Below are 12,591 nucleotides of genomic sequence, written 5' to 3' on the forward strand. Positions count from 1 at the left end.
TTTTGAACTATTTCAAAGTTGGTCTGAGTCACTGGATCTGTTGAGTAGGTGTTTTTCAAACTCCTTTCATGAAATGTGAATATGATGCAAGGAAACACGAGCCCCACTGAGAGATAAAGGTAGCCTGGGGCAGGCAGGGTGGCTCCAGGGAGACGCTGCCCAGCGATAGATAAGCATGGTGAAGAGAAAACCATTGGGGAAGCCAGGCTGAGCAGAAAGAAAGGGCAGCAGGACAGTTAATTATAACCCAGCTCCTTGGGATGCCCAGTCTATCAATGTGGGAAGTGACCATGAATTCCCAGGTTGTGTTTGCAGCAAGTAGTAAGGAGTAGATGGCACTGATCAAACCCTAGGGAATGCAACAAGCTGAGAAAAAAGAGGAGACAGGAGCTGTCTGGAGAGGGAAGCACCCTGGCATGGAGTTGTATGTATGGCAAAAGTTTGGAGTTGTTCTGAACACAGACCACTCCCACGATCCACTGGATTCCCACAGTGTCCTGGGGTCAAGATGGTCCCAGCAACCTCACTGTGCTGGATGCTCTTTGATTGCTCAGGGAAAGGGAATGCACTCAGATTGGATAATGTCTTCTTAGGCTGAATTTCACTGTTTATTTTTCTTTTGCATGGGACTCACTTGGGCCTCAAGTTGCGCCAGGGCAGGTTCTTCACCTAAAGGGCAGTGGAAGAGGCTGCCCAGGGAAATGGTGGAGTCACCATCCCCAGGAGGTGTTTTTGAAAGATGCGTAGATGAGGTTCTTAGAGACATTGTTTAGAGGTGTGCCTGGCAGTGCTGGGTTAACGGTTGGACTTCATGATCCTAAAGGCCTTTTCCAACCAAAATGATCATATGATTTCTGGAAAATTTTACTTTTTTCTTTACCTTATATATAAATATTGTACTAAAACCTGTGCTTGGAAAGGTTAATGAGAAAGGAGCAATGAAACCCCTGCACTCTCACATGGATGAATATGGAAAAAAAATCAAACAGGTAAAATTCTCCCACTTGAAGTTTTAAATGAGAATATATTTATCCTTTGCATTGAAAACTATTTGGGCTCAGGAGAAAAAAGTCTGATGCCCACAGCATGGTGTCATCCTTGTGTTTGCACACAGAGAAGTCCCACAAGGCCAAATGCTGGCCACCAGCAAGGTAGCGTGGAGTAAATCCAATCGGTCATCCAGGAGAATGGAATCCTGGCCAGAGCCATGCCAGTTGCTACAATGACATCCCACTTCGCTTCTTTGAGTCCTTCCGTGCAATGGGACTGAAGGACAAGATCTCCTTGTAAATATGCTCTTGAAAAAATAGAAAGAAAACTAATTGTGAATATCACTAGCATGCGGGATTTTAGAGGACACAAATTAAGTTTGACCATTATATGTGTGGAGAGGAGGTGTTCAGTAGAGACGACATGGCAGGTACAAGCTGGAAGAGAAAGACAAAGCAGAGAGGAAAAAAAAGAAAAAGTCTGGCTGAAGAGATGGAGAGACCTTTGCTGAATATATGAAAGCAAGAGAGCAAGGAAAGGGAGATGTACACATTCATTGAGAGGCAATTACAGCCTTACTCAGCATGTGCACAGGGAGCAGAGAGAGGCAGGAAAGTCCCATGCTAGACAGGAACTTCAAAGAAGATAAAACTTCTTACTTCTCCACTCATCTATTGAAAGCTTTTCATGTTCCAGAGAATCATCATAGGACTGTTGTGCTTCTGTCTCCTCCTCAACATCTCGGAACTGGTCGAAATACGGGTGAGCCAACGCCTCCGTCGCTGTGAGGCGCTTTTCCACATCAAGCTGCAACATCTTGTCAAGCAGGTCCACTGCTGTAGGAGAAGACAGGAATGGGGTTAAGCAGGGTACGACGGAGAACGGGCATGCTGTGCGTGAACCCAGTGATGGGACTAGTGTTTCTGGTACTACCGTTCCAGACCTGAAAATGAGAAATTCCTCAACCTGGCCAAGGTAGCGTGGAGCTCCTTTCAGTGGGTATACAAAATCTGCCCAACAGCAGCCTCAGGGAGCTCTTACTAGCAGAAGTGGGCATGTAAATTGTGTGAAAATAACAGATTAGTCTTTAATAAGCCTTGCTGCACAGATGGGGCTGCAAGAACATAAACAGTGAGCTAGTAACATCAAGATATTTTTTCAATTTTAATAATTTGCTTTCACTCTGACCCTTACAACTCAAAGTAGTCTTAAGTCTATATGTCCCTGGTAAACAGGAAGGCAGGAAACTCAGATACCGACTGGTCTGTCAGCCCCAATCCCCCTTGGTTTTAACAGCTTAATGCTTTCTTCCTTTCAGCTTTTAGAAGAGTTTGGCTCTCTCTCACCTCTAATCTGCTTGAGAAAAGAGCTCCTTATAAGAGATCAGTATTTACACTGAAAATTGCACATCTCAGCTGCCTGTTAAGTATCAATAGATCCAGGTGTTCAAACAACAGTTAAGCTCTAAGCTGCACTAAATAAATAAATAAATAAATACTTAAGTGGACTGTGGGGCTCTCCTAGCACTTTATCAGAACAAATGGTGTCTTAGATGTGGGGCTAGGAAATAATAATGAAAAAAGAAGAGTTTGTTGGTTTTTGTGGGATTTTTTGTTTGTTTGCTTGGGGTTTTTCTTAATCTAAATGCTACTGATCTTAATATCACGTGCTTGGCTACAACCGTCAAGCTCTGGAAGCCAGTATCAGCCAAAATTCATCCCAACTCTCATACCAAGTGGAGCTGATAATAATGCAACTGTCCTATTCTCATAATTTGCATCCCGCAACCTGAACATCCCGTTATATACAGCACTCACTCTCTTCTGGCTTGTTGATGCAAGAGTCAGAAGTTTCTCTCTTCCTTAAATATTGTATGTTACAGGCTGTGTCATTTTAAAATTAAATAAATAATTTTTTAAATCGAGTAAATTAAAAGGACAGCAGAACATTGCAATTCTAATGCCAATAAAGAATAATTTTGCTTTAATTCATACATATTTACCCTGGGGAGGAGCAAGACACAAACTGCAAGGGAGGAAGAAGCAAGAAGTCCCAAGAAAGAGAAGGAAGAAAATCGCAGCTGTGGCAGTCGGCCTGGCTCCTTTCTAGCTGTGAAAACTTGTGAGAAATGCTGGAGATTACCTACCCTGAGGATTGGCTTTGGGGAAAAGCACAGACAAATCCTTTTTGGGGATTTTAGGAAGGGACTTGATATAACTCTTGGCCTGAAACAGAAGGGAAAGCACAGACATTTACTGCACATGCACAAGTGCCAGGGGGATGGGAAATACAGCTCTTGCATCTCATGACTCAGGTGAGCTGAGACAAACAAAGAGCAAATCATCCCAGATGTCACATTTCAGTGATCAGTTTGCAAGGAGATACAGAAACATTCCTGATGTAAGGGTCAAACTGGAGAAAGGAGGAGGTTGGTGGCTTGCTGGGGTGTCAGGCACCTCACACAGGAGTCCTTGCAATCCACACGCAATGCCAAATCCATCAGATGTGGCAGTACCCCACTTCTTTGCCAAGGGGGAAGAGACTGCTGTGGCTTCTGTACTGCTGTAGAAACAACACCTCTCCCGTCTCAAAGACACAGCCACGTTAACCTCTCCCCACCACACCTCTGCCAGCGAGACCTGAAGCCACAGTGAACCTTCTTACCGCTCTGTCCTCCAGCTTCTCCATGAAGTCTTCTCCTGGATGCCCTGTTACTTTCAGGATCTGAGTCAGTTGATCTAGGTCTGTCAGGCCGTGTTAAAGATCACCCATTTAGGAGTGAGCCCTGGGCACCCCCACCCGCTCAGCCTGCGGGCTGGGTGCAGGAGAGCCCGAGGAGCCGAGCGAGCTACAAGTAGGTTATGATACAAACCCAACAGAACTGCACAAGTGGAGACTCATTAAACTGACAAAAAGAGCTCCAAGGCTCTCCTCCAAGGATGCCATTTTCATTAACAGATAATTTTGCTGGCACAACGCTGTCAGGGTACGTGCCCTCAGGTTTGGGCATGGAGCTGTGGCTGCACAAGGTTAAACTGCTGACGTGGAACACGCGTGGCCCACACAGAGGTGTATTTCTAAGGGTGGCTTGGTCCCTTCCTACCATCTGTGTTTTCCTCACCAAAAAGACCCACAGGTCCCTGTGATTACCTCCTGGTAAACTAGACTGACACCTGTTTCTCTCAGTAGCTTATTTCATGAAAGCTCTTTTACAAATGCCAAGAATGATTACCCCCCTACCCAGGGAAAAGGTTCAGCTTCAAAGGATACAATCTTTTCCTTTAAAAAGTGTTTTCCCAGTCAGCATCTCTGCCATGATGCAGCCAATAGACCAGATATCCACTATTCAGAGAGAAAAAGGAGAGAGAAAAAAAAAAAAAGGACAGTAAACGGAAGTAACGACCTCTGGGCTCTCACCTGCTTTTTCAGTCTGCAGCAAGGCAGTGATTTACATTTCACTCCCCCTTCCCACATTCCCATGTTGTTTCTAGGCTGTAAAAACCTCTGCTTTCATCATTTCCCCAAGGCACTAACCTTGGGAGTCATGCAACAGCTTTGGTACTTGCTCCACCCCAGGGGACACTGATGATAAACTAAAAAAACATCTGGACAATTACATGAGATTTGACCCAGGCATGACAGCAGGATCCCTTGGCTTGTCACTGGACATTCATACCGCTGAAGCGACCCAGCTCACCTGTCTGGTTGTAGTGCATCCAGTTCAGAATTACTTCTGGGGCTCTGTACCAGCGTGTAACCACGTAGCCAGTCATTTCAGCATCAGCATGTCTGGCCAAGCCAAAATCCAAGATCTGCAGTTCACCAAAAGAAAAGGGAGAAGGAAGGGAAGGAAAGAAAAGAGAAATCCTACGAGCAAGTAAGAATCTACTTCTAAGAGAAAACAAAGCGGATCTAGTCAGATAATAAGGAAGCTCCAGCTACACACCACAGGCACCCACAGGATGGTTCAAAGAACTAACAAGTTCTTAATTTTCTTAATTCCACCATAAATCGCAAGCTGGCTTCAAAACCAGTTGTTGTGCAGATATAATCGGTGCTGCGTGCTACCTGAAAGGTCACTTCCTTTCTTGAAGCTTTATTTAAGTAAGTTATTCTATAATCCAGAGGTGAAGGCATGCTCCCAGGCCACCATGACTCACCATTTCCTGTTAAAACACCCTGCAGCTGATAGGGGTGGCCTCTCCCTCAATACTGGAGATGAGCATGGCTTGACCCAACCTTTACAGGCAACGGAGCCATTCCCTGTAACATACATTGCAGAAAACGTGTGCTAGAGCACTGCACCAGCGAGCTGCAAGGAAACCCTTCAGTGCAATACTGAAAGTTACGTTGTCTGGAATCACAACCATCATGTCAATGAGAACCAAAGAGTAACTGTAGTTATCCTTCAGGGATCATTCACCTAATGCAAGTATTGCTCAGCAGTAGGAAGTCATTATGAACTGCTGTGCCACAGGAATTATGGTGACAGGATGTTTATTCCAAGTCTTGAGCCCTGATTCAGCAAGTTACATCAGCAGGTGATTATTTCCCACTGCCTGCAACCCCCGAGTAATTAAATGCCTTGAATCAGGTCTCAGAAGGCAAGAGGAAACATGACAGTGCCTAAACGCCGGTATTCCTGCTGGCAGAGCAGTTCCTCCGCAATCTAATATGCTACACGCTACAACGTGGTGCTATTCCACTTACCTTTAGCTGACAGTCTTCGTTCACAGCCAAGTTGCCTGGCTTCAGGTCCTACAACAGACAAGAGCAGAATAATAAGGAAGTTTTGATTTGCAGCACATCAACATGAGCCTCAGCCAAACCTCTGCTTGCCTTTGATGGAGTCCCATAATATCCCAAGTCCAGTATCAATACAGCAAAGACACCATGTCTGCTACATCGTACAGCTTTAGATTACTATTTTTTTTTTCTGAAAAGGTTTTCATTTAAAAAATAATCATAAAATGCATCAGAAAATACAGCATTACCTCAAAGTTACGCACAAATGAGCAAATCCAAACACATACAGGGTGTAAGAGGGAGAAGAGGGAGGAGGAGACCTCAGAGCAGACAAGGCTGTTAGTGAAATGATGTTTAGGAATTTGTTAACTTTACAACCAAGCTGTGTTTCTCCTAAACAGACAAAAATCAGAATCATAGCACATATGAACTTACCCTGTGGATGATGCCAGCTGAATGAATATACTGCAATAAAAAGAAGAGCCACAACGTGAGCACCAGCAGACAAGACTTTCTGTTCTCCAGCAGAGAAACAAGAGCTACAAACACAAACTTGCTGAGAACACAATGCTGCCACCTGCAGCAGGTCCCAGGCCCCCAGGGCAGCAGTTCGAAAAGAAATCTTTGCACTGAACTTCTGACAGTGTTTACAATGATATTGCCAAGTCTAAAGAGGAGGCATAGAGCAGAATAAGAGGTATGGAGTAATATTTCCTTAGAGCAAGTAAACTAAGAGCATAAATTATATAAGCCATCAGGAATCCAGATAGGAACATGACAACTTTGTTGGTTTGGGTGTTCAACTATGTGGAAAAAAAAATTCTCATAATTAAAACACAAAATTGGAAATCAGATTTGAGTTGCAAAAAGCTACTGTGGCTTTTATCACACCAGTCGAACGTTCTGTGTGTTCTTCCCCCCTTTATTTAAACTCAAGATAACAGTGATCTGGGGAAAGGTGTTATTAAGGTGAATTCATTAACGCCTTTAAGCCACTGCTCTGAATGAAGGTGACAAATGTTACAGAGAGCAGCATTAAGACATAGTCTCTACATCCCAGGGTTTGCAGGGATTGCTTTCTGCTCTCTCAAAGCCAGTGAAAACAGCATATTCCTTCCTTATTTTACTGAATAGAAAATCATTCCCTCTGTTTTCTCCTTAGAAAGCCTCTGTTCCGAATCCAGTAGAAGGTCCTGCTGCTGCCATCCTCTTCCTTTCTATGCAGAGTTCTGCTAAGGGTGTGGGCAAGTCACATAAAAACCATCCCAGGGTCTGTGACTGACAATTGCTTCAATACCCAATTGACAGATATGAACGAGCAGCCATTTTGACTGATGCATGCCGGAACAAGAGTAGTTCAACAGCAAATATCCGTTCTCAAGGGATGCCATAAACCCCCCAAATCTTCCTGTACAGCATTGGAAGGGGGGTTTGTTACAGCCAACCCAGAGGTGATGTGTAGGGGAGACATGAGGAGTCACTAAACTCCCCCAGACCCACCTACCTTCAGCCCTTTAAGCATTTGGTAGACCAGGTACTGGATCTTTTCATCACTGAATTCATGTCCCATGATCTTTTGTAAATCTGTCCGCATGTATGGCATCACCAGGTAGCTAAAAGGCAGTAAGACAAGGCCCTTGAGTCTATAAGAAAAACACAGCGCACCAGGCTAGCCTTGTTCTCACTTTGGGTTTTTTGGCTGTGTAACTAATTTACTGTAACTAAGACGAGGTTTTGTGACAATGTTCCTAGCATAGCCACAATGATGCTGAGATTTCAGCCTGCTCTGAAAATTGTCGTCTCTCCTCCCCTCAAATCAGATACCCGATGTCAAGGAAGAACAAGGATCTTCTGAACCTCAGTGATCGTGAATTAGTTTACTGTAGACTTCAAGCGATGTTCAGTTCTGGATGGTCTTACCCCATCAGGGAGCTGAAACGTCTTGCACAGCTTTAAAGAGTCTTGCAAAACTGCTGTGTTGGCTACTAAATTTGTCTTTGTAACGTTCTGCAGCCGTGCCTCGGAAGACAACATCTAGCTTCCTTCAGTCTTTGGGTTGCCTGCTGAGACTGCTAATTAGTCAATGGTCTTCCAGCAGGAACTGCTCTGAAAGTCTTCAAACACTTTTCCTGCAGGCCGCTAAATCCCCAGGCATCAGCCAGAAAACCCAAACCCTGCTTGTGCCCAAGGATGGGGAGGGGAAAATGACTCATTCAACCTGACCATCAACACCAAGGGAAACACCAAAAAAAAAAACCAGACCAGCCAGAACCGAGATGAAAAGAAAGCCGGATCTTTAAAATTCTCAGTTTAATTACCCCAGGGCCTGACGAATACCTTTCCTTTTCTGACTGCAGCTGCTTAGCTCAGCAATCACACAGGCCGTGTGTTAGCATGGATCACACTACACGTGACACACCGTGGAATGTACTGCCTCTTCGTTACACCCATTGGTCTATACATACTGTGTTCTCCCGGCTGTGAGCATGGCACAGGATCATGTTATGTATTCTGGGTGTTTTAGCTGTTGCAACTGACTTGTGCTTTTGATTCTCCTCGTTACTTGGGGATGTCCGGCTTTAGCCTGGCCCCTTTTCAAGTCAGCCTGTTGGAGTGCACCTCAACCTGATCTGTTCTCCTGCTGCTAAGTCACCAGTGTTTTGGGCAAAGGCTCAGTCTAGGCAGAGCAAACGCGAATTCCAAACTTACAAGTCCTGGAATCCCTGGTAGGAGGCAGCGGAGGTGAAGACATCAAGCAGTCCAATGACCTTATGGAGAAGAAATGTCCAAATTTAAACCTGGAAAGCATTGGGTGTGCACACAGGACTTGGGTAGCAGCTCTCCATTAGCACCACACATGTGGGTGAGCACCAAGAACTCCATCTGAGGAATCTGACTCCTCCTCACTATGCTTCACAGCTGCTTTTCGTCTTACTAATACACAGGAGCACCCATTACACATCTGCTTCAGCCTGGTGCCAACTGGGCACAGCAGACAGCAGTTAAACCATGAGACTGCCTGCACATGCCCAATGTCAGGACCTCTCAGTTAAAATAAAGGTGATGCCACCAGAAAGGACTTGCTCCTGGGTGGCAAGAAAACCCCCTTGTTTCATCAGGAGTGGAGAGAAAGGAGTACTTACATTTTCATGCTGCATGTGCTTCAATAGCATCAGCTCCCTGTATGCTCTCTTGGCAAAGATCTCTGACTGGAACGGGCGACAGAGCTTCTTGATAGCCACTTTCTCCCCTGTCTTCTTGTCTATGGCTGAACTGTGGCAGACAAGTAAAACCCAGTTCTGACATTGGTGGTAGGTTTTGACAAATTTTGCCTAGAGAAGAGCTAATTCTGGAGCTCACAGAAGAACAGCAAAGAGATGCCCTTTGAGAAACCCCATGGAGCTTTGCACACATAGAAGTTACCCTGTCTGAGTTTGGGCAGCAGCTCACAGCCCATGGTCTTTGGAGGACCAGGTGGGATACCAAGCAAAGTATTAGTGACTCGTTTTTATTCCCCTTAACCTGCAGAAATGAGCTGGAGCTTAACAGAGCCATGAGAAGAGGGAAACACAAATGGTTTAGTTCACAGGATTAGTTCTAACTCTGCCTGGTCCTCTAACTCATGGACATAAGGCAATTTCTGCTTTGCCATCTGCTTGGAGAATGTTGTCTTTTAAGGTACATCAGCCACCTTTGCTGTATTCTGGAGCCAAGACAGCGGATGTCATGCACTGACAATACAGGCTGCTGGAATTAACTCTCCTGCATTTGGGATCTTTGATGCTCTATGTGTGCTTCTGTGTAAACGCATTCTGGCTGAAAAGGATAGTCTTTTATAAAGCTAAGGAAAACATGGTACAACAGCCATTGCTGGAGTTCTGACACGTTATTCCCGCGGGTCACGTTTGCTGTTTGCGGCTGGATAGGGCGATCCCACAACACTTTCTCTACTTCTGGAGCCTCTTTGATCAGATGGCAAAGGACGCCCCAGGTTTCACCAGGTAAGAAGTGGGGAGGGAGGTCCTCAGGCAGAGAGAGGTGTAATTAGGGATTCTGGGTGGTGTCAGTGTACCCCATTACAGAATGGTGCCTCAGACCTTCCTTGACCCCTCCAAGAGGCAAACAGATGAAGAAAGGGCTTTCCTTGCCAAATCTCACTGTGGGTTTCCAGAGCAGCTCTCACTGCTTTGTAAACCCTTATTTCTTGGGGAAACGGAAGGGCTTTAAATCACACGTTCAGTCCCACGGCTTCAGTTGCACGGAGGACCCGGGCCCACAGGAACGCCAGCGCTCTGCACACATCCCCCAGCCTCGCACCGACACTTCCGCTTCCTTCTCAGAAGGGACACGTGATTCAGCCCCACCAGTCGCAGCGCGCCCCGCTCGGGCCAGCGCTCCCGCCCTGAGGCTCTGCGGACGCAGACAGGTCACTGTGACCGCCAGAGCCATCGCTTAGAGACAAGGCCCCATGAACAGGGAAATGCCATCTATAATGGTGCATTTTGCTGAGTTTAGGGCTGATTACAGTAGAAGACGGGGGAATATCCCACTCTGCGTGGCTTTCCCTTCAGTTTAGTGCTGAGGGTATCAGTTCCTTGCCGCAAATTTTGGAAGTCTCTTGCACAGCTTTATCCGATTGTCAGCCACGAGTGATCAGATTTAGGTGCACACTCCTGCGGTCTGGGCTATTAACAGCTCTCAACAGTCTCCCCAGTACCACCAGGCAACCTCCCTGCTCTTGGCCACTGCTCTGAATGAAGGTGATGAGAGCAGACACATCCTTTGAGAGGTGTGATGGTGATTTCATCAATGCATTCAGCCAGGAAAAGCAAAGGAAGGGCTGGAACTGCCACACGAGGCATCTTTGGTGCTGCAGATGACATGGGTTATCTTAGGAGGGCAAGGAAGAGGCCTCTCAGTTTCAGGACTTCAGTAGATGTCAGCAGAGGAGACAGCACAGTGTAAACTTCTTCGAGGAGCCAGGGAAGACAGAGGAAGGGACTAGGACCACGTAATCAAACAGCTTCTGCTGAATTTTGGCAGTATTAATGAGGGAAGAAACCCGCCTTCACTGTTTTGCCTGAGTTAGCTTCTCAGTTGCTTAAGGAGGTTTAAAAGCCGGCAGCTTTGAATGCTGCCGCGGTAGGAAAGCTTCCTAGCAATTCCCAGCAGAGGACAGCAAATCCTATCTCTATACACTTCCACCTCCGCTTTGTGCCGGAATCAGCACCAAACCTCCCTGCTGAGCACCGTCCATGTGACACCTCCACTCCCTGGCACCCTGGGGCTCTGTTAACACTCATCCCTCCCCCCAGGATCTCCAGAGTGACTGAAAATTTCCCTGGGACCAGTGAAATACTTGTTTTGTTGGTTGGTTGTTTCTGGCAGTCAAGGAAATTTTTGAAGGACTTATCTCCTGGTTTTTGGCCTGGTTTGGTTGGTTGGTTTTGTTTTAGTCTTCCTGCTTTGCACTATGGAAAAACCCAGAAAACACTGTACAGATATAAAGAATGTCTTTAACCTTGTCTGATTTTGCAGGACTTATTTAAGCGTCTCAGAAGCTTAAATGCACCTGGACAGTAAAGTGGGGAAAGAAATCTCTGGGTGACTCCTTGCAAATCGCAGCCAGGGGACAAGGACAGAGCCTGGGTCCCAGGATTTCAGGATCCATGCCAGGACAGTCAGAGAGACTTTGCCCAACACTTACAAAAGGGAACATGCCTTATTTTTTTATTTATCTCTGCATGTTATGAAACAAGAGCTCTGTTCAGATCCTATCAATGGACTGCTTCATATTTAACCTATCAAAAAGTCACCTATCTCCTCCGATTCGTCAGTGTAAACCAAACAAGATCTGACTTCTGTGTACTCTCACTACAGCCACCTTTGATGAACTGACTAATTACAGCAGCTCATGCTGCTCTCTTGCAGTTTGAGGATTATAATCAGCTGGGAAGGAAGTCACAGTCTGTTACTGATCCTGGTTTACAATAATGTCTATTTGATTATTTCAAGCTGGAAGCAGTATCAAGGCAGGGTCCTATCAGCACAGCATCAGCTGCTTTAGACAAAGCAGCAAGGACACTCCACCCCTGTTCCAATACCCACCTCTGTTATCATTTACAAATCCCCTGCCAGACAGAAATCCTCCCTTAACACAAGCTTGAGACCAAGGCAGCTCAAAAGCGGCCTGACCCCCACCCTCACGGTGACACCCCAAGCTGCCGCGCTGCACGTGGCAGCCCCGTGCCTACCTGGTCCTTGAGCTGCTGCCCAAGGACACCTGCCAAGGGAGCTCAGGGCGGAAACTTTCCCCTCTCTGCCCACCCAGGGTGACCACAGGAAGAAACATCTCAGTTTCTTCAAGCGACCAAGCCTGCAACCTGCTGCCCACACCAGAGTGGGAGGCAAAACTCCATCACACATGCAAATGGCCTTTCCTAATGGAGGGGTGCCAACAGGCACCTCCTCGTTTGCCCCCCAGCACAATACGTTAAACACCCCCAACTTGCCCCTTGCTGCTGCCTGCTGTGCAGGTAGGACCCCACTCACCACACTGAGCCGTAGGCTCCGGACCCCACAGGGTGGAGGGACGTGTATCTCCTGGGCAGCTCCCAGAGGGTTTTGTTCACCTCCTGTCTGTAAAAGCCTCTTCTCCTTGCGATGTTCATCGCCCGGCAGGGGCAGGACAGCTGCCCCCCCAGAGTACTGGAGTATGGGAGGGCTTCTGGGGTGAGAGCAGGACTGCGAGGCCTCCTGCACTGCTAAAAAAACGTCTCTACTGAGTTTCCTTCTTGGTTTTCAGCTGTTGCGAACTTGAAGGGACATGTCTTTGAGCCCTCCTCCCTCCGCCTC

General features: G+C 46.5%; 1 protein-coding gene across 1 annotated transcript; it reads right to left on the reverse strand.

Annotated features, from left to right (window-relative positions):
• Positions 1–6: 6 nt before the first annotated feature.
• On the reverse strand, positions 7–12,591 carry MAPK13 (mitogen-activated protein kinase 13). The gene is made up of 12 exons (XM_082069312.1): positions 12,289–12,591; positions 8,880–9,009; positions 8,446–8,504; positions 7,241–7,349; positions 6,172–6,201; positions 5,701–5,748; positions 4,688–4,802; positions 4,261–4,332; positions 3,655–3,734; positions 3,137–3,215; positions 1,650–1,826; positions 7–1,297 (listed from the first exon to the last, which is right to left on the reverse strand). Exons 1-12 carry the CDS (start codon positions 12,405–12,407, stop codon positions 1,218–1,220), a joined length of 1,098 nt encoding a protein of 365 aa, XP_081925438.1. The 5' UTR covers positions 12,408–12,591; the 3' UTR covers positions 7–1,217.

The sequence above is a fragment of the Streptopelia decaocto genome, assembly GCF_964273445.1.
Source record: "Streptopelia decaocto genome assembly, chromosome: 19".
Lineage (NCBI taxonomy): Eukaryota > Metazoa > Chordata > Aves > Columbiformes > Columbidae > Streptopelia > Streptopelia decaocto.

Coding starts and splice junctions, on each gene's coding strand:
- MAPK13 (XM_082069312.1), bottom strand. CDS start 12,407: ATGAACATCGCAAGGAGAAGAGGCTTTTACAGACAGGAGGTGAACAAA. Junction 8,505..8,879: donor AGCACATGCAGCATGAAAAT/GTAAGTACTCCT, acceptor CTTCTCCATAAG/GTCATTGGACTGCTTGATGT. Junction 3,216..3,654: donor AGAAGCTGGAGGACAGAGCG/GTAAGAAGGTTC, acceptor CTTCTGTTTCAG/GCCAAGAGTTATATCAAGTC.